The sequence below is a fragment of the Anguilla rostrata genome, chromosome 14, assembly GCF_018555375.3.
Source record: "Anguilla rostrata isolate EN2019 chromosome 14, ASM1855537v3, whole genome shotgun sequence".
Taxonomy (NCBI): domain Eukaryota; kingdom Metazoa; phylum Chordata; class Actinopteri; order Anguilliformes; family Anguillidae; genus Anguilla; species Anguilla rostrata.
Genome location: NC_057946.1, coordinates 6,326,186 through 6,351,814, shown reverse-complemented (window position 1 = coordinate 6,351,814; position 25,629 = coordinate 6,326,186). Strand labels below are relative to the sequence as shown.

Sequence of the window (25,629 nt, the reverse complement as noted above, 5' to 3'; positions counted from 1 at the left end):
TATTTGGCAGACGCTTTTTTCCAAAGCGACGTAGAAAAAGTGCATTTCGTGGTCATAGACAACTACTAAACACAGGTTCAATAAGATACAATACTTATTTTGTACAGCTATTTCTAGCCAAGAACACAGTTTAATTCACACAGTGAACACTATTCTGACCTAACCTCTGCAAAGCCAACTAGGCAGAAGAATAAGGTACAGTGTTAGGACAAATACAAATTACCAAAAAGTGCTGGAATGGGGCAACAAGTGTAACAAGTGTCATAAAAAGAGGGGGGGGGGGGGTGGATTTAGAGTGAAATATACAGCGTGGTGGTAGTTAGTCCGTTTTCCCATCGCAGCTGTGGCTGAAATCTCCTTTTTGCGCTTCCTCTGCTGTTGACTTCAACTCTTATTTGGGACGAAAATCACTCCGGAATCCCCATTCCCCATTGTCTAAGCCGCGTAGCTTTTTCCATCTGACGCACAAGGCGGCTATTCATCTGCCGGGCCTCAGGCACTTCAGCTCAGGCTGCTCGGGCAGACAAGTTCAGACCGTTTTCCGTGGACCTCCGAGGAATCCCGTCCCAGCCTCGTGTTTCAGCTCTGTGTTTACTCCATGTCTCTGTGACATTAGACCCCGTGCAACCAAAATCGCCATTTTAATAGATACACATAAAGAGCCAAGCAGGGTTTTCTCAGTATGAAACATTCTGGGGGGGCTGATATCAAAAAACCAATATCTGTCTTGCCATATTGGGCAGTGCTTATGCTTCTGTGATTTACATTATAGTGCAAATTCCAACTGCAGGCAAGTAACAGAAAGCAAATAAAGCTAATGCACTTCCCACTACAGGAGGATTTGGTTTTGATAATCTCTGGGAAACAATGTTACATACGTGATTTGCATTTTAACCAATCTGCAATGCAACCATTGTGTGGGTTGGGTCACAATTTAACTAACAGTGCTGGAACAGTGCCATTTCAGACTTTCAGATATGATGTTTTAGGAGCTGATAATCGTATGTTTCTCACACATTTTCATCTTCATCGTGAAGGGCATTAAGATTCCATTTCATTATCTTTAACTGAAGGAGCCTGAGGAGGACTCTCTACCTAAGAAGAAATGGCCCACTGTGGATGCTTCATACTATGGGGGAAGGGGAGCAGGAGGAATCAAGCGCATGGAGGTGAAGCCCCGTGTGTGTGTGTGTGTGTGAATGTACTATACCGTACAGTACAGTACAGGCCAAAAATATTTTTAAAAACTTCAAGTAGAGAAGAATTCAGTTAATTCATGACTGTTTATTGAATAACAAACCAAAGTATGGCCTTTTTCCATTTCTACCAACAATAACACAAAAAGATGAGATTGACTTTTTCCTCAATTTTCCTCAAAATAAGCCTTTAATTTCACTTAGAAACGAACAAACCACTTGTTTTTCTCCTCCGGCTGGCATAGCTCATAGCGTCAAAGAGATACACAAGCCTCCTGATCACAACAGGGCGAGAGTCTACCAGGAGGAAAATCTGAGCTATCTACAAAAATAGAAAATCAAATCATAAACGATTTGCAATAATATGGTGTCCTCTGTCGCTATCACAGTGTCCTTTATGCAAGCGTTTGCCGATAAACAAACTAAGCTCCGATAAACAGTCATAAAGTGTGCGCTAAGCTGCCACTCGTGCGCTAGGCAAAACCGCAAAGTGAAAGTAATTGGGTACGCGGCAGAATAGCTAAACTGTAAATTCAGCTAGAACAAAGCCGTAAACTACGTTCGAAAGCTATGTAAATGAGTTGGAAGAACACAAGGGTTATACGGGGTTTCCCCCCAGGCACACAGCAAGGTCTGTATAGAAACGGTTTTGTCGAGATCGCTGTGAAAGAACTTGACTGGCCTGCACAGAGCCCTGATCCAAAACCTTTGGAATCAATTGGAAAGCCAAATGTGAGCCAGGCCTAATCGTCCAATCCATGCCCGACCTCACTTAATGCTATTCTGGCTGAATGGAAGCAAATCCCTGCAGCAAAGCTCCAACATTCAGTACTATAAAAAGCCATTCCAGAAGAGTGGAGGTTGTTATAGCAGCAATGGGTGGACCAACTCCATATTAATGCCCATCATTTTGGATAAGATGTTGGATATCAGGTGCCCACATACTTGGCTATGTAGTGTATATATGTATGTATATATGTATATCTGCACAGTGCTGAAATTCCCATTTGTCGAGTTTTTATGCTGTCCGGACAAAGTTAGGCTAAAAGCAAAAAGGAAAACAACAAAAAACTTCCACCTGTTACAGTGTAAGTGGTGTTGAAAGGTAAACTTTGGCCTCAGGGTCCAAACCGTTAAGTATTTCAAAGCTATGCTGCTGCAGCTGTGGTCTTTGATGATGGGTGGCATCAAGGCACAGCGAGGATGAAAGATTGCAATGGCTCCATAGCTAGCTTAATGAATTCAGTTTTACAACTGTCACTTCTCAGTCCAGACAACTCTTCTGGCTCCTGACCACAAAGAGCATCAAATCTAAGCAGTCATTCATCTGTTGTTCCACCCGTCCCCATCCCAACTGGCATTGTTAGGACTTTGAGGACTCTAAGAACAAAAGCCCCCAAGTTTTCCCACCAGTTTTTTTTTAAATAAAACTTGACACCAGTATGAATTTAGAATTTTTAATAAAGCAGTTATGTTGTTCATGAATTATTATTATTATTATTATTATTATTATTATTATTAATAGGAAGAGAAATGAGCCATAAAGCATTTGTGATCGTCTCCTGTTCCCTGGGCACCATGGCAGGTCCGTTGGGGAGATAAGGGCTCTACAGAAGAAGGAGCGAGGCTGGAGATGGCCAAAAATGCTGTGGTCTCAATACCAGAGGATGTGGAGGAGCCCATGATAAGCCGGCCTAAACCTAAACCAACACCTATCTACCAACACCATGAGTCCAAATGGTACACACCCATTAAGGTGAGTCCCAGTGCCATACCTCTGCTTACTGTACCAATGAATCTCATTTGAGTCCAAATTGTATACCCTAGTTAGGCTGAATCCAGATAGTGTACTTTTCAAGTAAAGACTTCAAAAATATTTTTTCAGTATTTTCAGGTTATTAAATTCTTAAAATGTCACCCCCTCTTGAACTAGTGGTGTGTTTTTGTTGTCAGGGACGCCTTGATGCACTTGGGGCTTTGCTACGACGCCAGTATGACCGAGTTTCTGTCATGAGACCAACAGGAGAAGACAAGGTGAGCCACTTGAACATGGTGCTCAATGTTAGTTAGTCTGGGAGCGAGCACTCTTCAGTATCCTCCTGAGCCATGTGATGGCACATAAGCAATCATGCACACAAATACCTACCGTGAGAGACTGGAAGAAAAAGGGGAACACACTGTTGACATGTCAAAACACCGCTCTTCAGCATGTGCGCTGCGAATGACTGCATTTTAATTTTCGGTAAGAGCAGCCTGGATGTGTGCGCTCAGGCAGAGCTCCCTGCAGTGTCTGAAAACTGCAGAGCCCAGGCCTTCACCAGCAGCGCTGTCATGCCTTCATAACTCTTTTAATAGTCCTGCAGCCAGCAGCTGGAAAGGCTCACCACACGGTGTGGCAGGCAGGACCTAATATGGGGGTGGAGACCTTGTCCTCGGGAGTAGCCAAAACATGATTGCCGCAGCCTTATCGGTGCCATGAAAGGGAGCGGTAACGCTGAGGCACTGTGTGGCCTCCTGAATGAAAGGTGGAACACTGTGGTCTCAATGACATCCAGCTCCACAGGGTGAAAAACCCGCAGAGCAGGAGCAGTGGGCAGCATGCTCTCTGTAAGACAATAATAGTAATAATATTAATAATACCAATGATAATAATAATAATAACAATAATAATCAAAGTGGTATTATTGTACTGTTTCTTATTGCATCAAAATAAAAATGAATTGTCTGTCCTCAGTATGAGCCCACCTTTTTTGATGTGAGCACAAATTTAAATATTTATAAACCGCTACTCCAGTTAGCTCAGCACAGGCCATGTAAGTGTCGGAGGGCTCCCGTGGGTTCCCCAAAGCCGAGCCAGGGCAGGCTGGCGCGAGAGCTCCAGCTGAGGGGGTGGGGGGGGGGGGGGGGGGTGCCTGCAGTGGCAGACAGGCCCCCCCCCCAGGGTCATGAATATTTCAGCGGCCGAGCCGCGACGCTACATGCGCTCGTACAGGTGTAGGGAAGCGGAGCGCTGCGGACATCTGTTCCTGGCGGAGCCCCCGGGGGGGGGAGGAGTGGGGGGGCGGGGGGCAGGGGGGTGAGGTCCTGGCGCAGCCCGCAGCCAGACTAGTGGATCGTCAGCAGACACGCCCTGGAGCCGCGGAACGTTCCGGGCCTCCCGTTCACTGCCTCGGGGCTCGCCACACCAGAGGCAGAGCAGCGGGCAGACGCAGCTGCGCAGCCAAACTCGCCCCGGGGCACGGATGAAGAGATCCAATGGGCTTTGACCGTGGGAGGTTGGGGGAGGGGGGAGACTGAGATGGAGTGGCGGAGGGGGCGGGTCTTGGGGCGGGGATGGGGCTGGGGGTACCGCAGAACCAGGCAGCATGTGCTTCCCTGCTTCCAGGCAGCAGGTGTAGACAGCAGGTAGGGAAGGTGCAGGCAGGGAGGCAGATTAACAGAGACCCTATTGAAGGCTGTGGGGGTTTTTTTTTTTTTTTTGCATGGCATCTCAACGCAGCCTGCCAAGTGGCTCAGCGGGAAGTGCTATTGCTTGACAATGGAGCCAACTGCAAATTGTGCTAACAAGCCAATTTATAAGTGATACATTATCATACATTTACTCTCTGTGCCTTTGTGGAACAGCAGGGAGCAGAGGTAGGATGGAGAAGAGCGTCCTAGCCTGTATGAGTGGTCAGAGGGGTTTCTTTTGTGCCTCTGGGTTTGTCTTTTAAGGCCTGAGGTTTGTGTGAAAGGCATAATATTGTGATCTGATTGATCTGATGCTGATACAATCATTGCTGGATCCTGCATATGTGTGAAATCTTTAAGAAACAAGTTTTATTGTCAATGGGGAAAACTGCTTGAAGAAGTAATAATTGAAACAATAAAACTTAAAAGAATTTACCCAATCCAGCTCCAAGGCAATGCAGTTGGATTGTAAATAATTTATTTTCATGGCCTTAGAATGTATTTCAGGCGGTGTTGCTATCTGTTAGATCTTATGAGATAGACAATCCTTAGCACATTGACAAATTATTCAGATGATTGAAGTTTGGTGACTGATTCAGGAAATGATGTATTTACTTTGCTCTTGTTTACCTCTGTGTGCGCACACTGGTTAGTCTGAATTACCCCAGCTATAAACTCGTAGTCCTGTCTCCGGAGTGTGCAGAAGGTGTGTGTGTGTGTGTGTGTGTGTGTGTGTGTTGGGGCGGGGTGAATCAGACTATGGACACTGTAGCCTTTGTGCAGCGGGTTGTCTATTGATTGTGGAGTACCTTGTCCCTCCGCACAAAGTATGAGGTAATAGTCTCCCAATGTTTGTTTTCCTTCCCCTGAAGGGCGTGTTGAGATTGAGTGTGGACTAAGTGAGGGCAGCTCTGAAAGACGCGTAGGGTGTTTCTGAACGGTGGAAACTCCCTCCGCAGGCGAATAAAAGCACGTCGGATGTTATCCTGCTGTGTGCTTCCTCCAGATTTTGTTTGGCTTGCAGATTTAAAAGGTAGATGTCATCGGCCACACCCCCTGTATTGTAGAAGCACTCGGAAGCCCTTCCCCTGTCTGCTCCAGGACAGTGCTGCTGCAAGGGGCAGACAGGGTGGCACCCAGGGACAGAATGTAGGGCAGAGGGTGGAGGGGGAGGGTTTGTGAGGCGGTGATAGACTTGTCCTGGCAGTGTGCCCTGCGTCGGGCCACATGCTCTGGAAGGTTGCCATTGCTGGGCCCATGGCCCACAAACTTTTTCTTGGTCTTTTTGACACACCTAACATGTCACCGTGTCAGTACGTCTAATCTGTTTCTTAATGTTGAAGGAATTTCCCTAATTTTTGTTTAGATTTTTTTTGTATTCGTCTGAATTTCAGGCTTCAGCCTGTGATGCAACAACATATCTTGCATGTGTTGCAATTTGTTTTATGTCAATAACAGGATGAAGGTTGTGTTTCGTGAGAAGTGTATATGAGTCAGTATTATTTTTATTATTTTGCAACTCAGTGATACGCTCTGTAGTCTGTGCTCTGATTCATGTTTTAATGAGGTATCTTATCTGCAGTATATTATTTTGTTGAGGTTGATGAGTGGGTGATCAGTAGTCAATGGGTTAGGCTAGTCGTGGAGAAAAAGAAGCTTCTTATACATCCAGTTTGCACACAGGTCCTTCTTATGGTTTTTGTTGAGGTCATAATTTCTTGCATTGTGTTTCTTTAAAATAATTATATTAGTTGTGTTAGTTATGGCATCCTGCTGTCTTTCATTTAATAATAATTTCAGTAATAGGGGCTATTATTGTGGAGGTAGACAGGTTTCCTGATGATTGTCATCATACATTTGTTTTGCTAAAGTTAGTCCTATGCACCTCATTGGCCAATCACAGAGGGGGCTTGGGGTTCGCCCAATAAGCCGAAAGTGGGCAGTTCAGTTGGGCCCTTCTCTCCCCAGAGGGCACGTGACAGCTTTAGCTGTCTACTCGAGTCCCTGCCGATTTATGCAGTGGCCCTGTGCTCTTAACCAGATTAGTTCCCGTTATATTAGCTGCTGAGAGCGGTGCAGATGTCCATATGCCCAGCTTGTAAATTTAGTAAAATACGCTGTGTTAATCTGTCAGGCTCCCCAAACAGCCAGGCCCTCTGGTAACAGGATTACATTCACTGGTCGACAGTGACAGGTGTGCGAAAGTGAGCAGGGGTGGGTGATGCGTTGGAGATGCAGTCTAGTTGTGAAGTCCGCAGCGAATCACATTATTCAGAAGAGGTTCTTGTAATATCAATGCAGAATGATACCTGTTTCTGCGATGTTATTCTGCCTGTCGTTTTCCCTTTGGGGAGTTTAGATGACAGCCTTGTCATTCCATTTCCTTTTCCATGCATGCAGTCAATGTAGCTGGTACCTGCACCCTGATCAGGCTGTTTGTATGGAAGTATTGTTGGTTCTTTATGGATATTTATACATAAAAAAATTTTGTCACATTTTTGTTCAATGCAGTCATCCCGATTTTCCTTGGATATATAGTACAGTATATTCTCCATTCTGCTTCTGTATTCTGTTCCTTTCAGGGATGGCATTTAAAAAGCACGTAGGCATCGTTTGATAAGCATACAAACCGCACAAATCAATCTTGCTGCATCAACACTAAGACTACCCACTTTTTTGTCTTTCTTCCTGGTTCTGGGAGAATTAAAAACGTACTCTTTAATGGGTATATTATATATAAGGTGTTGTATTCTGACTGAAGGGCTATATTGCAGATGGGAGTAGCACTGATTAACTTGCACATAACTTATAAAAGCGGTTTTGCACTCTTGACACTTCCCCTGCGCTGACAGCGGCCCTCGTTTAGATGTGAAACCGTCGGCGGCGGGGTTTCTGTCACCGGCTGATGGAAAGCACAGAGAATGGAGTCAGCGATGACACCCGGCGCTGTCGCAGAGGATGATGCAAACTGCTGCTAATGAAGGCAGGGGACCCAGACAGGAAGGGGTGGGGGGGACCAGCCAGCGGACAGGCAGGGGGGAGAGAGACATGGGGGTGGGGGTCCCATCAGCACACTGGCAACTGGGCAGGTCACCACGGATAGGCAGGCGAGAGAGGACATGGGTACAGGTAAGGCCATCACCTGGCCCCCCCCAAGTGCGCCGTCTAATATAGTGACTGTTTGATAAATGGTAAATGGACTGCATTTATATAGCGCTTTTATCCAAAGCGCTTTACAATTGATGCCTCTCATTCACCCATTCACACACACACCAACAGTGAAAGGCTGCCATGCAAGGTACCAATCAGCTCGTTGGGAGCAATTAGGGGTTAGGTGTCTTGCTCAGGGACACTTCGACACACCCAGGGCGGGGGATCGAACTGGCAACCCTCCGACTGCCAGACAACCGCTCTTACTCCTGAGCTATGTCGCTTTACGTCGCCTCTTTAATCTGTAAAGAGAGGTAGACTGTGAGAAGGAATTCTGCAATGCATTAAACCTTGTGCCTATGTTTATAAAATAAGCTTAATGTAAAGATGTCATACACTAGTTGAGTTTTTCTCACCCGACAGTCTTTAGTGACCCCGGGGTACAGTTAAAATGAAGAGGCCATGCGTGCCAATGAGCAGGTGATATTAAGGTGAGCTCCTCCGCTGCTCGGAGGCGGGCATCGCCTCCCTCTCTGGAGCAGGGTAGCGTCCCAGCAGCCCTCGGGAGACGCTCTGAGCTTCAGGCCCGGTCCACCTGGGAGGGAGGGAGACGGCCGCTGTGGCTGAGCCCAGCTCCTGTCAGCGCTAATAACGCGCGTGTGAAGCCTCGTCCCAGCCGCTCCCCTTTATTCCCATCCGCCGCATTCCTGACCGATTACTCCGCGTCAGCCTGCATTCCGCGCGCCTTCGCACAGCGCACTGCCACCCGCCAGGGCGTCAAAGCCTGAGTCTACTTGACACTCGCCTGCGGCTAAATGAGTAGCGTTTATGCAATTTAAACATGGTGGAAATGAATGGGGGGGGGGCGGGGGAGAGAGGCTTGCTCTGGTACACACGCATCGATATAAAGTGAGGCAAAAGCCAGTCATCGAAGGCCTTTCTTTTACACGTTCTTCATTGACATTTTTGTGATTACTTTGACATGTAATCACTAAAGTGTTCCTTGTGTAATATGAACAGCATTGTTTTCCCTGCCTTTGGGAGGCAGAAAGTTCCATGCTGTAATGTTCCCAGTATTTACCTTCTTAAGATACTAGGAAATGGCTTTCAGTTCTGCAAAAGCAATGGGAGACCTAACTCACACTGACAACGAACCGCCCCCCCCCCGCCTTGACGAAATGTCTTTTTAATAGAAATTATAATAGAAAGAGGGGTGTGTGCCCATTCTGGGGCACTGGGGAACTGAAGCGCTGCAAAAAGCCAGTTTGGGTTGAGATCATGGGTCTCTCATGAGAGCCAAGGCCAGTGCAGTCAGGGCTGGTGTCAGCACACAGAGACGCTCTCCTGTCCTCACCCTCCAGAAATGAAACACTGCCTGGAGTCGTGCCCGCGCTGTGTTTCGGAACGCATTCCAGGAGTGACTAATCGCTGCCTGTTTTTCATAAGGACCCAAACCCACCGCGGTGGGGTCCCAGTGGCCCAGCACACACGCAGCTTCGCAGCTTCGGGCCAAGTCCGTGCATTCTGGGAAATGTTTTCAGGCCTGGTGAAAATCCAAGGTTTGGCCTGATGCAAACAGATATGCAAATATTTAACTTTTTACGGTATTGAAACACATTTCATTCTTCACATGGTTATTTACGGTACATCCAACACACAAGGAAATAATTCGTGTTCAGCGCAAAAATCCGTATCCAAACAGCTTGTATCCATTTAAAAGGAAAGCAGAATTAGTTACAAAGAGTTAAGGTCGTGAAAGGCCATACAGATTAGTTGATGTCTGTGGACCTGTTTTATACTAGAAAGAAAAAACATTATAATGACCTTTCCCAGCATGTCTCTGATAATTTATTGCATATTTCCTTCACTGTACATAACAACATGAGTCGCAGAGTGTGCTGCATGTTTACATTTGTATGTATATGTATTTTATAGCATAGCATAAATGCATTTTTCTCTGCTGAAATTCAAAGTTTGAAGTGTACCTTAAGAAGATATCACTGCAATAAATCACAGGGCATATGTATAAAATAGGAAGTACTGTATGCATTTTTTATTTTGTTGGGGTAATTCAGTGGAAGTAGTTCTCGGTGAAACCGTGCATAAGTTACCCTCTGTGGATGTTCATGAGTAACCATGGCATTATATTTGGAAAGAGCATAGCTCTGAGTTTTTCTAATGTAAATTGTTGGCGCTCAGAGTGCCACAGAAATATGGGTCCCTTGAGGTTCGTTGTCTCAGGATGAGCTTCAGCGGATATCTAGAAAACTCATAAAATCTCACGGCTATTTGGATAGTACTCTGAGTAAGTGGAAACATACCTCCAATTCGTTTTTGGGTGAACTACCCTCTCCTTTAAGCCGCAACTGTGTTGATTGAAACGTTTTACTATTTTACCACTGGTAGTCTAAATGACAGTGTACACTAAAATATACTCCTCCTAGCCTGTTGAAAAGTCAAGTTGGCTAGTCAAGAAAGAAATACTCCTGGATTATACAAGAGTCCACTGGATAGACTGTTTGTGTTGGGTATTCGGAAGAGGTGACCTCACTTAACTGCCCCTGTTTGAAATCAGACAGTTACAAGTTGGTATAGCTGCTACAGGGCTTATGTTCACTTATGTGGAGTCATGCATCCTCAGAGAACATGTAGATGCCGTGAGTGCATGATGTCTGCTTCTAAAAGCTGCAACTACCCCCTTGCTTATTTAACCTGTGACAGACATCCCAGGGCAGTGCATCTACAGTATGTTATATTCAGAGGATATACTGGATGAGGGCAGACTAACCTGTCTGGCTTTCTTCCCTCTCCATGCTTAATGGTTCACTTAATGGTGAACGTGGTGAAAAGGCATCGTACTGCCTAAGCCAGTCTTTGACCGTAATGCAATTTCATTGCCAGGTCTGTTTACATTTATTTATAGCCATCTCTTGCGCAGTAATCTGTGAATCATCAGCTTCATTGCGGCGGATATAGGGCAAGTTCTTTACTGCTGAACACGATCTGGCCTTGAGATGCCCTCCATTTTAAAAGGGCTTAGTTGTAATTACAACGTCATTCTGGGGGATTTTACATCCCGGTAAAGTACGAGTGGGGCTGGCTGTGTACTTTTGACTTAAATTAATATTGGTTGGCAACTGTTTAATTGATTCGTAAATTTAAACCTTAGCCGCCTTGAAAAAGTGGGGAAAAAATAAGGTCGCCACGAGCCATATGATTGTGCTCCACAACCTCTCCCCCCATTCTATTCTGTGTAATAATAGAGAATGGATTAAACTGAGAATATATTAACTAGATTAATACATGGAATGTTCATTTTAATTAGTAAGATGCTGCCATATAGAGGATGATGCAGATAGCAGCACTAGGTTAACTCAATGGTGATATTATTAATATAAGCTGGAATTCAGGCAGGTTATTATACCCAAATATATGCAGCCTGAAGGTTGTACTCACTCAGATTTGGAGGGTGTCTGGGTGAAAGGAGGAGTGGGTAGATGTATTAAAAGATGTTAAAATGGCCACTGATTTATCCAGTTTGTAACTAAAGATGCGGGCAAATTCATAAAATAATTTTAATTTGTGAGGCACCTACTAGGTGACATTGAAAAGATAAAGAATGTCCTCTGTATTGTATTGATAGTAGATATTGATCATTCAGTGTGAGACAGCACCACAGTACATTTCCTTCACTGGGAAATGCCCTTTTCATCCCAATGCGAGACTTCAAAGCATGGTGAAAAGGAATACATAAGTGATTATTATGTGAGCTGTTGTGCCTTCAAAATCAGCTGGTTGTGTCGTGGAATGTCACTTTCAGTCACAGGATGGAAATCTACTTTGATTGACCTTTAGATCTTGCTTTGATGTGTATGTCGCTGAACCAATCAGGACAAGTAAAGAAAATTAAGAGAAGCTCAAATGGAAGTTATAATATTTGTTTTTTTCAGACCTGCTTTGTTTAACTGTGTATGGTGTAGCTGTGTCAAACAGTCTTTTGGCTACAAGGATTGTTTTCCTTTGGTGCCAGTCTGGAGCTGCCACTAATAGGTTTTTATTGTGAATGTTCTTTCCTTCTTTTATTTCAGGGACGATGCATGAACTTCAGCCGGGTCCAGAACCATTAGGACACTCACAATGTGGCCTTTGAAATACCAAGTGTACTGTAACTTCCTACTGATGACAACTGAAGAATCGCAAGTTCTGGAAGAACTCAGCCTTAACAAGCACTATACATTTTCTTATATCGGTTTTATACACTAGTAGTGGAAGCCCTTTACCAGAGGATGTAGTTTGCTTTTCTTTTTTTTTTAGCTATAGTAGCACATTAAAGCCTTTCTCGTCAGACTTAAACTGATCAAGCTGTGTGGCAAAAGCGAAATAGATGTGTTTTCACTATGCTTCCAAGACAAAATAAGATTTTCTTCTATGAGACAGCCGAAGATCCACAAAAGTTTTGAATGATTGGTGCTTCTAGAGAAAAATCTAGTTACTGTTTTTTATTTTATTTTATTTTTTGTCAGTGTTAATTTTTGTTTTGTTACTATATTGTTCTTTGTGTTCTCTGTCTAGTTCTATTTATGAACCTGTCATTGTAAGTGTAGTGTACAACACACACATCTCAATACCTACTATAAAAATCTCCTAAGCTTCCTTTAACTTTAGTAACTCTCAGAATTGATTCACTATTATTAAAAGAAACAACCCCCAGAAACCTGTACTTTTTGGCTGGACCGCAACAGCGGGGCCAGCCCTACAAACGCGAATGTCTGTGACTGAGTGATGAAGTTACACCATTGGTCGGCCGGATTAAGTGTGTTAGGTCCAGTCATGTACTAGGTTTTGACCAGGTCTTGTTATTATAATTTTGGGTAGATGTCAGTCAACAACCTATAGAGATGTCGTATAACTATAAACATCTGCGCGGGTGGATGTGATTACAGTGAAGCCATCACATCTCTGAGGCAGGATGACGTTGCTAAGATTGGCAAGCTACATTCTCATGAGAGATGTGCTGATGTCACTGCCTTCTGCACACTAAATTATAGTTTGAGCTTTTTCAGGACCCTACCCATTTTTTCCCCCAAAAATTCAATTCCAGCACAGGGCATGTACAGGACATCCTGAAAGTATATCATTTATTGCACGTATAAAAACACTGCACTGTGCACCCAGGTTTCTCATTTCCATGTTAGGAGAGGCATCTCAGCCTGGCAGAATGTTTATTTGCCTGTTCCTGCCTGCTGGCCGTAGCAAACAAATGAAGGAATATCTTTCCAGTTCCACACTGAACTAAGCACTGGAATGGTATTGTCATGTACTGCTCTCCCTTTACAGTTAATGAAGTGGTTAAATCATGCAAGGAATCACTTTGTTTTTGTTGTAAAGACAGCTTATACGTTCTAAGGGATACTTAAATCTGTATTTATACCCTAACATGTGAATGTGAACTGGTACATTTCTCTGCATTAATAGTATGTACACCCTGGAATATATAAATGGTTTACCGTTAACACCTTGTACCATTTAATAACGTGTTAGTCTTTATGTGCTGATATTCAACTTGAATGATTATGTTGTTTCCTAATTTGGGTGTTGTTTATTGTACGAAACGGTCATGTATGTATATATAACACAGCATATATTATCTTTGTCACTTCATCATGATGATTCATACAGTAGATAAGCAGATTTAAAAAGACTACGCAGTCGACCATTTTGCACAGCTTAAGAACACGTACAGTAATATTTTAAAGCTGCCTTTTCATATGCTTTTTAATCTTTGTTCAGCAAAGCAGTTTATCTCTTTGCCTACTATCTCTCAGTATCCTCTTCAGTCATTTTAATGGGCATAAATCTGTCATAAATACTTCTCGACAAAAAATAAAACCCACTGGTTTATACCGTGGATAAACCACGAGCGGCATGTGTGTATTACCATTTATACATGTATGTACAGTACACATTACATTACAGGCATTTAGCAGACGCTCTTATCCAGAGCGACTTACACAACTTTTACATAGCATTTTACATTGTATCCATTTATACAGCTGGATATATACTGAAGCAATTCTGGTTAAGTACCTTGCTCAAGGGTACAACGGCAGTGTCCTTACCCGGGAATCGAACCTGCAACCTTTCGGTTACAAGCCCAGTTCCTTACCCACTGTGCTACACTCCGTCACAATGTACACTGCATAGTTGTTGACAGCTGAACATTTCTTACACATAAGGTGTTTGTTAGACCACTGCTAAAATCTATTAAGGACTGAGTCATGCGCATCGGATTGTGAAGAGAGGGTTTGGGTTTTGATAATTATCCTCACTCTAAAAGAGCACTTTTCAAGATGTGGATGCTCTGGAAGTGTCTGCCTTTATTTTAAAAGCATAAACTGGCTGGAGAGTGGCTTAGAAGCGATAAGTGCCTTATTCAGATTTATTTATTATTTATTCTTACACCCAGCCTTTAGCTGCTGAGAGTAGACCATGTTGACATAAATGTTACGAGGTTTGAGTTTAATGCATACTTGTCATCCAATTTTTATACACATATTTCTATATTTAAAAATAATTTTTTTGCAATTAATAATTTGTCTTTAATGAAGCAATTCAGTCCCTGGATGGGCGCTGGTTTTTATTTTATTCCAGTTTTAAAATGCTTTAGTAAAATCATTATTTGCATAAATTAGGCAACTCTCTTTGTAAAATGCGATGGCTGAATAGACAGATAATTAAGGAAGCACGATTCTTGTATACTTTTTTTTCCATACCACTTCAATGTATCTCCACTGATGTATTGTCTGTGAGATTCAAAAGTACACATCTTTTTCATAAATATGTTGTGCTGTATTTGCTCACCCATACATTTAGGTCCACCGTCTTCAACTCCGGAGGACTTCCTAAGTCACTGCCAAAATTCTGCCCAGAGGTTTTTTTTAAACTGATGCTGTGCCTTAAATTAATTAGATTTTACACTCAATATGCATTTTGAAGAAGACATCAGGAGATTCACACTTCTAATTATTGTACTTTCGATTGTATTGATTGTCATTTGGAACAGTAGAATACAGTTCAGTATTAGACACCGATAGCAGTAGTTACTAAGTTGGTTTGAAACACACCATAACATTTTCATTTTACATCATGAGATGGGTTTGGCAGCATCCTCTTCAGCCGCAAATGTATATTTTAACAATTTGAAGTGCAGTCAAATTTCCTGTTCCTACAGACAGTTAAGTGCATGCGGTTTAGATAAAAACATGGCAATCATCCTGTCTTGCAAACAATCCCCTGACGTTTTCCTTGTGGTTCAGCAGTGCTGGATCGCCAGTGTAAACCGTGATGCATGTAATAGTAAATGGTCCTGAGTAGTTCACTCAGCATTATAATAGAGTTGCTGTGTTTTTACAGCAGCTCAAATCCATAGACAGTTATGCTTGTATTGCTTGTCTTACTTCAGGGGTTTACAAATGCTATGGACACCTCTTAAGACCATCTGAGAAAATAATTAATAATTGGTGAAAAATCTATTGTCATTGCAAAAGAATGAAAACGACCCCTTGAGTTCATCTGTAGGGAGCTCATATTGCAGAAATGTATGCGTGAGGATCAATGAGGAACATTCAGTCTCTTCTTCATTCTAAGAACAACCCCCTCAATGAATATCAAATTAAATATCACACGGATGTGTCAGTTAGGCCCAAAGGACCTTTTGGAGGCAGGAACACTCCAGAATTTGTGGAAATATGTGACCCAGGGTGAACAAATAGAATGATATAAAAGAGGTCTCAAGACTTCCACTGCATCTGTATTGGACGAGAGAAATTATCTTGGACATCGCAATTTGCATCTTTCATCTGCAATCAGAAAGAGACCCATCATGCTCTGCATTTTGCTTCCTTCCTTCCTTCATAGTTCAAAGGCTGCAGAAATAAGCAATTAGGACATCTTCCCCTGATGCGCATGGAAGGGACTGAGTTTAAGACCGATTTGAGAATTCAACCCTTTTCTCCCTTGACAGTGAATTGGATCTGTCACATCCTAAACGGTGCCGTTTGTAATCATTTACACAGAGGTGTACAAAGAGCTACCCACTGATAATGTGCCCATGGAGAACACCAGAGGAAGTGCTATTTTCCTGTCCTATGGAGAAGGCTAAAGGCAAAAACTAGGATTGAGATGTTAACTCTGGACAGCTGGTGCCTTTCTTTACTTACCTCTTAGACATTGTGGCTTATCATTTCGCAGTTACTCTAGTGATTATAAGTCATTTTTAGTAAGCATTGACCTCCTTTTCTTTATTTTAAATTTGGAACAAACTTTATATAGCAGCCAATTGCCTCCAAAAAATCCAGAGCCTTATTAAAACATATGATTTATGGTTTGTTACTGAATTTTGAGGTTTTAATCTCAGCCAACAACTTCAACTGCCTGGGTATTTTAGACAAAACCATCCCAGAGAGGATAACGTAGCAGTGTGTGCATTCTGACCTGCTTTCACAATACTTTGACCACAAATCCATGACTCAAGCCCTTCAACCACCAAAATATATAGCAGTACTTTCTGACCTGTACTGTGTCCCCCAGTATATTTTTTTCTGTTGCTAAGTATTATTAGCTGGTCGGGACTTTTACAGATGGGATTATTACAAAGCTGTAAAGTCACTGCATTCTTTTTTCTTTTCTTTTTCTCCTGCTCTGACGGTTTTAAGTAATGTGAATTTAATCGCTACTGCTTTGTCCTAATGAAGGAGATAAATGTAAATGATTTCTTTTCAGAAAAAAAAGTGATTGGACCCAATAAAGATTGGCCCCATTTATAATATGTGTGAAGTTTAGTAAATATGAGATGCATTTACAATGCCAGTGGATCTACAATGTGGGAATTAATATGAGTTTAGACACAATCATTTTTGCTCAAGCTCATGCCTTATTTAAATCTAGGCCCCTTCCCTAGCCTCATCCAGCACTGTACAGGTAATGAACACAAACAGAAACGATGTTCAGTCACTGAAGAGTATATTGAGACACCATGAGTGGCCAGTCTAACCTGCATGTAGCGCTGGCATACAGTCTATGGAATAGGCCTGAAATAAAACTTTCTACTTCTAATAATTTTCAATGTTTTCTGAAACAGAATGATATATACTAGAGAAATAGAGTAATGAAAACCAGATGTACTGCCCTGGCTCGCATGAACAGTGGCCTACCTGTTCAGGCATTCTTCTCATTTAACAGTTGTTCATTTTTTATTTTCTTCTGGTGCAGTACAAAATAAGGTTAGAAAGCATTCTCTTAGGTTTCAAGATAAAAAAGAATTTATCTTTAAGCTGCATATGTTACACATTAAATGTGGGCTATCCCAGATTCCCCTAGCATGCGTTTGTCATTACGTGTTTTATCCACATCAGTTTGAGATCAGTCCCTGCCTTGTGTGCATGTGAAGCGGGTCTGTCACAGAGGTTCAGAATATTCATTCCTCAGTGTCATCCTGCAGTGAGAGGTCATTCTTCACCTCATTGCATCACTGGGGTCGGGGAGTCTTGACAGTCGCAGGACCACGCCTCAGAAAATGAGGGTGATGACAACACAGCCTCAAAACCTTGTCTAAACAATGAATGAATGCTCTAATAACAATAATGGAAAACAGCTGGGATACAGATGCTACACCCGCATCTTAAAAGTGGCATTGATGATAAATGATAATGCTGACTTGGCTAGCAGCCCTGTGTTGTTGCATCATGCTTTGGAGATGGTGGCCAAGATGATGCATTCTGTTCTTCTAAAGACTCTGGCAACACACTTGACTCCTAGGAAGGATCTATCGTACTGAAGCTCTAACAATACTGCCAATTTATTTATTTATTTATTTCCCTTTTTGGCCAGTAAGCTTAGATCAGGGGTGGCCAACCCAGGTCCTGGAGAGCCGCAGGGTCTGCTGGCTTTTGTTTTTACTTGGCACTTAATTGATCAATTAAAGCAGTTGATTACACAGGTTACTCACCTCACCTGGTTTATTTTGTGTAAGTGGTTGTTGTATTTAAGGTCAAAACAAAAACCAGCAGACCCTGCGGCTCCCCAGGACCGGAGTTGGCCACCCCTGGCTTAAATGATTCTAATTACGCTGCCCACTGGTAGAGTCTTACTGCTGCATGAACCCCACCCTGCCCCACCCCATTACCTATGCAATATCATTACCCATTGCAGAAGAAATGTATGCTCCTGCCCCTACTTTATATGAGCAGTGATACTCAATCCTGTTTTTTTCTTATGATCGGCTACAAATTCAGTCCCAAGAAATTAGGTGACATGCGTTAACAGTGTAATCAACTGATAAACTGATGTGCTACTCATGTTCTGAGTAATAACAAAATTAAGCAGAGCCTTTGGCTTTCCAGGACCAGGAGTGAGGACCACTGGCTCAAACATATGTTTTTTCATAGCATTTAAACTTCCAGCCATGTTCACTTTCCGTCTTGACTGTACCCCAAAAGAGATCAACAAATTGTTTATTAAAATCTCAATTAGAAACTCAGTTGTATGAATAGTCACTTAACTGTGCTGTTCAAGTACCTATGGTGATCTTTTGAGGATAAACATTGAAATACAAGTTTAAGTCCCTGCAAGTCACATGGTGATGACAAGCTGGTGGCCTCAACTATACTGTATGATCTATGCAGGACAAAGCTTTGAACCATATTCTTTAGTGCAGATGAATCGGTGCACTTGTAATACTTAGGGATAATGTCTTATGGAATAAACCAAAAGTTAAGTGTATCACATGCTCCTTACTGTAGGTTTGACAAGGTTGAAACTGTGTTATGCTGTTGCTCTATAAACATCTTGTACAAAAACTCTCAATTCATATTTACTTAACCATGACTTTCAGGACAGAATGTACACCCCTCATGAATTCCTCCGGTATGAAATAATTATACCCTTCATCATTGCTACAATCAATCAATTCTGTCCATGTTTCAAACAGTATGGTGCCCTGTACACAAGGGATGATGCATAGCTAGCAGACTGGTGCTTACATGCATGAAGGCTGTAATATAGTGATGGATTTATGACTGTGGTTCATGGAACAGCAAATAATACTAGAAGCTACAATTTTTCTACACAGCCAGCCCGAAAGCATAATATCATTCAATACTGATATGCACAGAAAAACAACTGTATTTTAGTGTTAATTCCACACTTGTATTGTTCTTTAGAAAGTTACAGGCATTTTTAATGCATGCTCAGTATTTGGCCTGTACCCAAACCACATTTGTTATCTTTGACTTTGAAATAAAAAATAATAATAAAAAAATAAACAAAGTTCATTTAGGTTATTCTTGACCTCACAAAACTGTTTGCGGTGGAAACATTTGCGGGGAATGTGAGAGAGGGACTATTCACTTTAAGTGGACTTGTGACAGAAACATTTACTGTTTGAAAACATATTCTAAAATTAATAAACTTAGGCTTTCAGAAAAATGTCTGGATAAATAAATGAGCAAGTTAATGAAACTCCCTTTCATTTTTCTATGATTATTCATGACTTATTCTTCTTGTAGTAAGCAACATTTGCCAACAGTTGTACTATTTTTCCACTTTATTATTATTTATTTATGATATTTCATTATTTTGCCATTCCTAACTAAAGTGGTACGTCATTGTGTTGCAAAAGCCTTAAGTAGGATTTTTCATTGGATTGGGTTTCCAGAGGGCTCATTAGTATCCTGGAATACGTTTGACTGGCACATTGCAGACCTGCCTTCCAAAGCTTTTATCCTTAAAAGAACATGCTGTAGTGTGTCTTTCTGAATAATGCTGGCGTGCATCCTTACTGTGGTCACATTTTTGTAGGATAGAATATGGCAAGATGCACCTAAATGGTACAATGGACTGCATTTTGTAAAATGGACTGCATCCAAAGTGCTTTACAATTGATGCCTCTCATTGACCACAGTTTCTACCTGGTGATGAGTTAAACAGAGAGTCACTCTGCCTTCATTTGTCTGAAGTTAGTGTCCAAATTCTGGTTTCCTGAGTTAAACCGTTTTCACATGAGAGTGTTATTTTTTTTTTTAATTTTTAGGGGGCTGTTGAGAACAGATGGTTTATTTTACTTTTCTGCATCAAATATGATTATTTCCTGGAGCCAAAAAACACCTGCTGTTTCTTGGACTGTGCTGTGATTACGGATGTTGCTAATGCGCTGCAGGACTTGTTATCAGTTGGTTGGCGTCTAAATAAAGGATGGCGCATCCAGCATATTGACATTGTGGTCAATGGGAATATTTGGTCTTGGTTGAAGTGCTTAAGGATGCGCTGATGCAGAACAGGTTCTTTGCCAACGGCTCGAGCCTGATCTCATCTTCATCCTCTGCCACGTTTTCCCACCGCCTGGATCCTCGAGATCATTTTTTTATTTTTTTATTCATTCCTGTTCCGTGGGGTCATGTGATCATACAGGTATCATAAAATCAGCTGTGAAATGTTTCTGCCCTTCAAATGCATTAGTTATTCAAGTAGAAAAAAATACAGAGAGTAAGGTTATCTAGAAAATCAAGATCAATCAATCTTCAAAATTGAGGTTAGAGGGTCAACATGTTTCCCTCTGAATCCAAATTTAAGTGTAAACACCTTGTGTGTTTACAAGCCAATTTTATAAGAATCCATGTGATGGGATAGAAATGCGATCTATAAAGTGTTGGAAACAGGATAATATTCACCAGAAACAACATAAACGGAAAACGCAACCATAAAAGTGACAAAGTAACCAAGAAATATATAGCTTAGTTACACTGATATCACAATTGCAACCTCCCCTTTGATGAAGAGGGCATGTCTCTATCTGGAGCTGAGAAAAGAACATTTGGGACCTTATGTGCCAGTTGAATATTTTTTCATTTTTTGTAAAATAAATACCTATATTTAGATCTACCGTAACACCGATTCCATGTGTACAGGGCATTATACTGTAAACCATTTTCATTATATCAGGTAAAGATCAGTCAGTGGATTTAGAACATTTTTCCTGAAGCAGCCTCTTAGTGGGGTCTTCTCTTATCTCTTCAGAGGCATTAATCACTGAATATCCATCCCATTCAATCAGCATCTGTCCTTAACCTTAGAAGAAGTTTAGTACTCTTAAAACCTTTTCTGTTTTTGTTATTCAGAGCCATTTTTGTCTAAAAATGTATTCAAAATAGTTATCTTAGTTATAGTTATAGTTATCGAACACAAGTGCTACCTGTAACAACATTGTGACCAAGTTAAAATAAAGTACAAATACAAGTCAAAAAAGAAAAAATGGTTTTATTTGCATGAATATAATCAATTTATGTAGAAAAATACTGGACAAAAAATACATGTTCAAGCTGATTATAAAATTTCCAATAGTAAGAGGTGTTGGATTGCTCAATTATGTACTGTCTGTAGGTATGAATTCATACATATAGGAAAGTTTAATAATAATTACTTGTCTAACACAAAAGCAAATTTTTTCTTCATTTTAGTTTTATGTTGATATTACATTTTTACAAATTATATTTATTATGCCAGAAATAGAAATTGGCACAAAACATTGCATTGATCAGTCTGTTTATAAATGCAGTGTTTCCATATTTTGTTATAGTTTTGTTTTCTGAAAGAAATGCAATTCAAGCTCAACAATACCTAAATGAAAAGGGAAACATGTTTGTTTTAATAGATTACTTTGTAAGCGATGAGCTAAAATCAAATTCATTAAGTGGTCTATTTCTTTGTCAAATCTCTGCTTTTTTATTTTTATTCTGTCCTATGACCGTCATTCAGCACAAAAGCATGATTTGACTCAATGCGAGTTCCTTACCACATCACACAAAACTCGTAATTGATTTTTAAAAATGTAAGTGGCTTAATGTATGATGAAAAATACCATGAATATCACCCTATGCTGAATCAAGGTTTCTTGTGGTTGTGAATATTAATGAGAGAGTACGAGTAAACTCACTGCTGTTGCAATAAACAGGATAACGTCTTGGTGCATAACTTAGTATAACCTTCTGCTGAGTTGCAGTCCTTCAGTCTGATGGCTTATAACAAAGCAGATGATTTGGAAATCTAGTAAAACCATCACAATGTGATTTATTAGCACATTGAGAAAATTGCCCTTGTCCTCAGTGCTTGATGCACATTACACTTCATCTATATGCTACAGACACACAGCTCAATAATAAAAATTGTTGTAATAAACTTGCATAGACTGTCTCATCCTGGCTGTTGCAAAACACTGTGTCCTCCTTAAATAACTATTTAACAAGTTCTCTCTGTTCTATGTTAATACACCCAAGATAATATACTAAAACAAGATGCCTGCATTGCAATGGTTCACAAATTAACTGATTTGTTAATCATTTTCATAACTCACTGATTCAAATAATGCATTTTACAGGGTCAGAGTTAAAAAATATTTTGTAATACTCCAATGCAGACTGAGGACATTCCTCTTCAGATTTCACCACGGCTCTCCTTTAGATAACCACTTTTTCTCTTTCATTCTTTGGGTTTCCTTTTGGATAATGTTATGTAATAGCTGTGAAATGATCTGTAATACTTTGCTTAGTTATAATACAAATTGTAGTATTGGGCTATGTATTAAAAGTGCTGTCATTTCTACATGGGGGAACAAAAATGTTTAAAAATGCAAGCTTAGCATCTGCACTTTAACCATGTGGGAATACTTTTAAAAAAATCTAAAATAATGTATATGATATACGATATATGGTATAGCAGATAATAAAAATCTACAAATGAAAAGTGAATCAATAACATACCATATGCAGTGCAATAAATGAATTACAGCTTGGCAATGACATGGTATGTAACATCTACAAGGTCTGGTGTTTTGACTCCAGCTACACCTGACTGCAGAATTGTTTATGGGTGTGTGGTAGGGGAAAAATCCTTTGTTTATTTCTTTTTTGTTGTTGTTGCTGTTGTTGTTGTTGTTTTTGGCCTGTATGGCTATCCCCAGAAGGGTGGCGAAGCTGAATAAAGGCTTGCAGTGTGTGTGGAAATGGACAATGAGTCGTGGAGGGGGAGCAGGTGATAATATCAGCTCGGAAGGGGGGGCTGACATTCCCCTGACAGCAGCCAAGAGAAAGGGGGATGTTCATAAACAGTCTTTAAACAATCTGCCTCTCTCCAGTAGGTTTTAGGATTACTTCTCAGGCCAAAATCAAACATCTGTCATGTTAAAATATACAAATTAATTATGCAGCTTTTGCCCATCAAGTCCAATAAAACATGACACTGGGCTCCTGCCCTCTGGGGGGTAAATAGAAGGGAAAACAAGAGGGTTTGATTTTTGGTTTGTAAATGAAAAACCTTCCCCAACGGACATCTGGCCACACTTCATTTGTTGCAATGGAATCCGCTTGATTCTGTTGCATGACAGGCTTTTGAACTAGTTTTTGGCTCTTGTATAATAGTATTGCTTTCACTGAATGAGTGAGCATCTAAATACAAATGCAGTATTGTTAGAGGGAAGCCTTATGTTTGCAAAACCTCTCACATGCTACATACTGCATTGTATACCACCGATCCATTTAATAGTTAATGAAAACACTGCCTCGTGTACCAGTGTGCACGTGAGATTTATTTTATTCACCTAGAAGTTTCTTTAGTTTTAGATTCATGATAAGAGGGCAGTTTCGTAGTGAGTTTCTGAAGAACATGTTGTATAGCTCTGCACACGTTGACAAGTCGAGTTCTGAGGCTCAATGGTTGTTGGATGTGTCTGGTACACTGGTCAGGGTCAGCACCTCAGACCAGGATACACTTCTCACCTCTATGTTCAAGATTAAAATTTAAATATCAGTCAATTTTGATCTATTAAATACACCATGCAGGTTCAGAATATTCTTCTGTGGACATTCTCTTTTTAATAAGGTACATATTTGTTGTACCAATACATTTTTGTCTGCCAACAACTCTGTCAAGAAGATAATGTTTTATGCTCACCATACAAGATTCAAATTATATGTGGGCTACAGCAGCTTTGCTTTGCAGTTAGATTTTTCAAATGATTTACATGTCTTTCAATATATGCCATCGCAGGTGGAATTTATGAAATAAATAAGTATAATGTTTTTTTGTCTTCATTCCTGGACTAGATAACTATACTATGTCCAAGAATCAAGAGGTCCATCTAATGCATTAATTCTTTAATGCAGGTGTTACACTTTCAAGTTATATTATCAGAGACTGTTGTTGTTAAATTAAGTGTAACCAATCAGTACCTCTTACAACTGACATTTACCTGCAGGTTCTAAAGAACTGTGCAGAACATTAAGTTTGGGATTGAGTCCTGATGTATTTAGCTACAGATAATGAAGGTTATAAGGAGCATACTGATTCTTCAGAGGGAATTTCACTCAAATAACTTTTTTTTCCAGTTTTTATGATTAGATTTCTGTAAGATGTCAAATTATTAGGGCTGAAGTATATATTTTTAGTTTGATCTATTCAAAATGTTTATATTTGATATATGATACTTTCTTTCCCCAAGTGTGGCAAATCTCATTGACATTCTCATATTCCCATTGTTTTTCAGCCTTTGAGCAATGTGTTTGTCTGATTCATTATTTAATTATAATTGGCCATTTCAGCCAATCTGCAATGGACTTCATCAGCTTCTGCTTATCTGTGAAATGCTGTGGGCTTAGGTGTAATGTACAGTTATGTAAGCAAGTGTTGCTGTTCACTGTTGGTGTTCTTCTGTGCTGAACTGCCCATACCAGATTGCTACAATTGGCTCATAACCCATGGCCAAAGTGTTCAAAAGTGACTGAACTGTTTCCATGAGAAAAAAGTGCACAGTCCAATTATCTTTTCTTATTTGGGCTGGAGTAAAGATCCGTCTTGTGGTTTATGAAATTTTGATTCCTTCAAAAAGAAAAAAAAAATACAAAAAAAATGTTTTTTAAATAATATATATTATATATATATATATATATATATATATATATATATATATGGCCCAATCTCAATTTCCAGCATTGTTGAATGGATGAATAGACCTTTAATCTTCAAAGAAAACATTGTATATACAGGTACTAGTATGTACAGTAAGTGCATATGAATATGTGCATCCATTGTGTTTGAAATCTGTGTAATTATGCGCTTGTATGTGTGTGTGCGTGTGTGCGCATGCGTGCATGTGCGTGTGTGTGTGTGCGTGGTGTTGGTGTGTGCGTGCGTGTGTGTGTTCATGTGTGCGTGTGTGTGTGTGTGGACAGCTGTCATTAAATCAGAGATAGCAGAATAGGCCGATCGCCTGTACACTTGTGCCATGTCCCTGCAGTGCCACCGAGCTGAGGGAGAGCTGCTCCTCTAGTCTTTCTGCTAGCATATGCACTGACAGGCCCTGCACTCCATCTCCCAGCTGCCTCTCTGCTCTGCATGCAGCCCTGTACCTTAACCCTTTCTTAACTCCTCATCTCAGAGTTGTGCGATTCTACAACAAGCGGTTTACCCTTGCATGGTGGTTGAAGCTATGGTCATGAATAAATTGAAACCACAGAATGACCATGTAACTTCTAAAATATAAGGCAATTCTCCAAAAAGCTGAAAAAGGGAAGAGATTTATCACCTGTGTATGTAGAAAGGGGAAAGATTGTGATCAACTTTATGTGTTCCATCTGTAAAAATTACTGCAGATATACTGAAGTTATAATCATGTATGAGGTAATCAGAAGTATAGGAGCACGCATCCTGTACCCGTTTCTCCTGGTCAGAGTTACGGTGGGTGCTGGAGCCTATTCCACCTATTTATTTATTTATTTATTCATTCATT

The 25,629-nt window shown here is 40.9% G+C and overlaps 1 protein-coding gene across 1 annotated transcript in view; it reads left to right on the top strand.

Moving 5' to 3' along the window:
• LOC135239120 (anthrax toxin receptor 2-like) overlaps window positions 1-13,716 on the top strand; it is a 30,178-nt gene extending 16,462 nt beyond the window's left edge. The window contains exons 14-17 of the mRNA XM_064307552.1: window positions 1,074-1,169; window positions 2,782-2,952; window positions 3,150-3,230; window positions 11,885-13,716. Of these exons, the coding sequence (XP_064163622.1) occupies window positions 1,074-1,169; window positions 2,782-2,952; window positions 3,150-3,230; window positions 11,885-11,923 (387 nt within the window). The 3' untranslated portion in view covers window positions 11,924-13,716. The remainder of the gene's footprint in view (window positions 1-1,073; window positions 1,170-2,781; window positions 2,953-3,149; window positions 3,231-11,884) is intronic.
• Window positions 13,717-25,629: the final 11,913 nt, after the last annotated feature.